Consider the following 2,513-nt stretch of genomic DNA (forward strand, 5'->3'; position numbering starts at 1 on the left):
TTCTTAATTCTAGGACTTCATCTGGCCTGTGAGTGGCGGAGGAGAAACTCCAGGATATATCATGAAATTGGGGGGGTGAGAACCTTGGAGAACAGACAAAATCATAGACATTGAAACTTCAAGGAAGAGAAACAAAGCTCATAGCCTGACGAATTTTTTTATCTTTCTAAGCAGGGGTGAGTGGCCAGCAGAAGGAGAAAGGTGACCAGCAGCAGGTGAAACAAAATCCTCCCTCTCTCACAGTGCAGGAAGGAGAGATTTCAGTTCTGAACTGTACGTATGAAAACAGCGCATTTGACTACTTCCCATGGTATCGGCAGTTCCCAGGAAAAGGCCCTGAATTTCTGGTAGCCATTCGTGAAACTATGAATAAAAAGGATGCCGGAAGATTCACAGTTTACTTCAGCAAAGGCGCCAAAGAGCTCTCCTTGCTCATCAGGACGATGCAGCCCACAGACTCGGCCGCCTACTTCTGCGCCGCAAGCACACAGCGCCCTCCAGGCCCCTGCAGCCTGTGCACAAACCTGCGTGTGGGGCTCGTGAAGAGCCCTGCTGGAGGCTCAGGCTGAGAGAGAAGCACACTAGCTTTCTTTTGTATAGATAGGGGCACGGTGAGTGCACAAGTTGAACTAGTGTGGTAATATAGGAAAAGTTATTAACTTAGCTTCATCAATGACAACACTGCCTGACAATTAAAGTATTTGAGATTTTGATAAGACACCCAGTCTATTGTAGGACAAACGGGACTTTTACACACTACTGACAGGAGGCTAAGTGGTGCATCCTCAGCTGAAAGTCCTTGGGCAGTTCCTCATGAGGTAACCTTACCATATGACAAGAAATTCCATTTGAAAATATTTGTCCAAGAGAAAAGAAAGCACATTTTTATACAAGAACATTTGTTTATAGCAGTCCTATCCATAATCACCCCACACTACAAGCTGGAAGTAACCCAAATGTCCACTACCTGATAAATAGAGGGACAAATCAAGGTATTTTGCTATAATGCAACACTACAGTTTAATAAGATGGGTTCTGCTGGTGATAGAAAACACAGAGGATTTATTTTAAAACTCTATGCTTCATTTAGTGAATTGATTGAGGTACATAGTGCACTCCTGCAATGGAAAGGAAGTCAGCAATTGGACGAGCGGACTGTGACAGAAACAATTTGGATGGATCGCAAAGGTATGTACTGAGTGAAATAAGCCAACTTCAATGATGACGTGGCGTATGATCCTGCTGCACAGCGTACTCACATAAGCAACATTATGGGAATGTGGAAAGGTCGGCTGAGACAGGGATTGTCAGGTGAGAGGACGTGCAGGTGAAGGGGTTGTGGGTGATGGGGCAGTCCGCTGTCATGACTGCAGTGGTGGTTACGCATAACTGTACATGTGAGAGATTTTAAAGTGATTATATTCAGATACACACTCACACACCCTGGAGTGTGTGTAAAAACTTATGAGTCAAGGTAATGTCTGGACTTTAATCAACAGCCTTATATAGGAGTATTAATACATCAGTATTGGAGCAATATTTCATCACTATCCTAGTTTTAATAATCGTACATAGAGACAATGATATATACATAGACTAATGTAACATATTATCTGTGGAGAAAACTCAGTGTGCTGAAGGAGCTTTGCCTTATTTTTGTAACTTCTATGTAAGTCTAAAATAATTTCCAAATAAAAGCAATGCCTGGGAAACAACTTGACTTTCAAACATTGCTGACTGTAGTGTGAAGTGTGTAATCACTCTAACACATTCTTAAAAAAAGACACCCCTCTTCCATGACTCAATGACTGCACTTATATTCATTTACCAAAGAAACATGAAACTATATGTCCATGAAAATAACATATAAGGTTTGTAAGATCTTTATTCATAATAGAAGAAAAAACAGAGAAAATGCCCCAAACCACAGATTAAATCAGTTGGACCACATACATTCAATGGGACATTAATCAGATAAAATAGGAATTGAACTACTGACATGTATAACACAAATAAATGGCAGGCAATTTATGCCTGGCAAATTTGCCAGGTACACGCTACTTGCTTCCATTTATTTAAAATGAAGTAGACAATCTAATGCATAGTGAAGCAAGTCAGCAGAGGCGCTGCAGAAGTGGCTTGGGAGCTGTGTGGTGGGGGCATCGGGATGGTGATACAATGAAGGAAGGATGCATTCGATCTATAGGAAAGTGTTTACAAATCTGAAGTTTTCAAGCCTGCTCTAATTCTATATTTATTGTCATTTATTTTACTGTAACTTATGCTTTCATAAAAATACAGGTAAGTACAGAAATCAACCTAAAAGGAAAGAAAGCAACAAAAAGAGAAGCCCAATGTTGAGCTTTTAATTAATAAATATATTTGTAAGGCTGATAATAGTTAAAGGAAAATAGTTAAACAAGATGGTAGCTCATGGCTCCTAAAATGACATCATAGTTCTGATATATGACATGGCACCTTCCATGGTGCATTCACTTCCTAGGGCTGCTGTA

General features: G+C 40.4%; 1 gene segment (V, D, J or C); it reads left to right on the forward strand.

Annotated features, from left to right (window-relative positions):
- LOC101562447 overlaps positions 1–1,632 on the forward strand; it is a 5,261-nt gene extending 3,629 nt beyond the window's left edge. The window contains 2 exon segments of the V gene segment in view: positions 5–28; positions 175–1,632. Of these exon segments, the coding sequence occupies positions 5–28; positions 175–569 (419 nt within the window).
- Positions 1,633–2,513: the final 881 nt, after the last annotated feature.

Source organism: Octodon degus, unplaced genomic scaffold (genome assembly GCF_000260255.1).
Source record: "Octodon degus isolate 3935 unplaced genomic scaffold, OctDeg1.0 scaffold00276, whole genome shotgun sequence".
Classification (NCBI taxonomy): Eukaryota; Metazoa; Chordata; class Mammalia; order Rodentia; family Octodontidae; genus Octodon; species Octodon degus.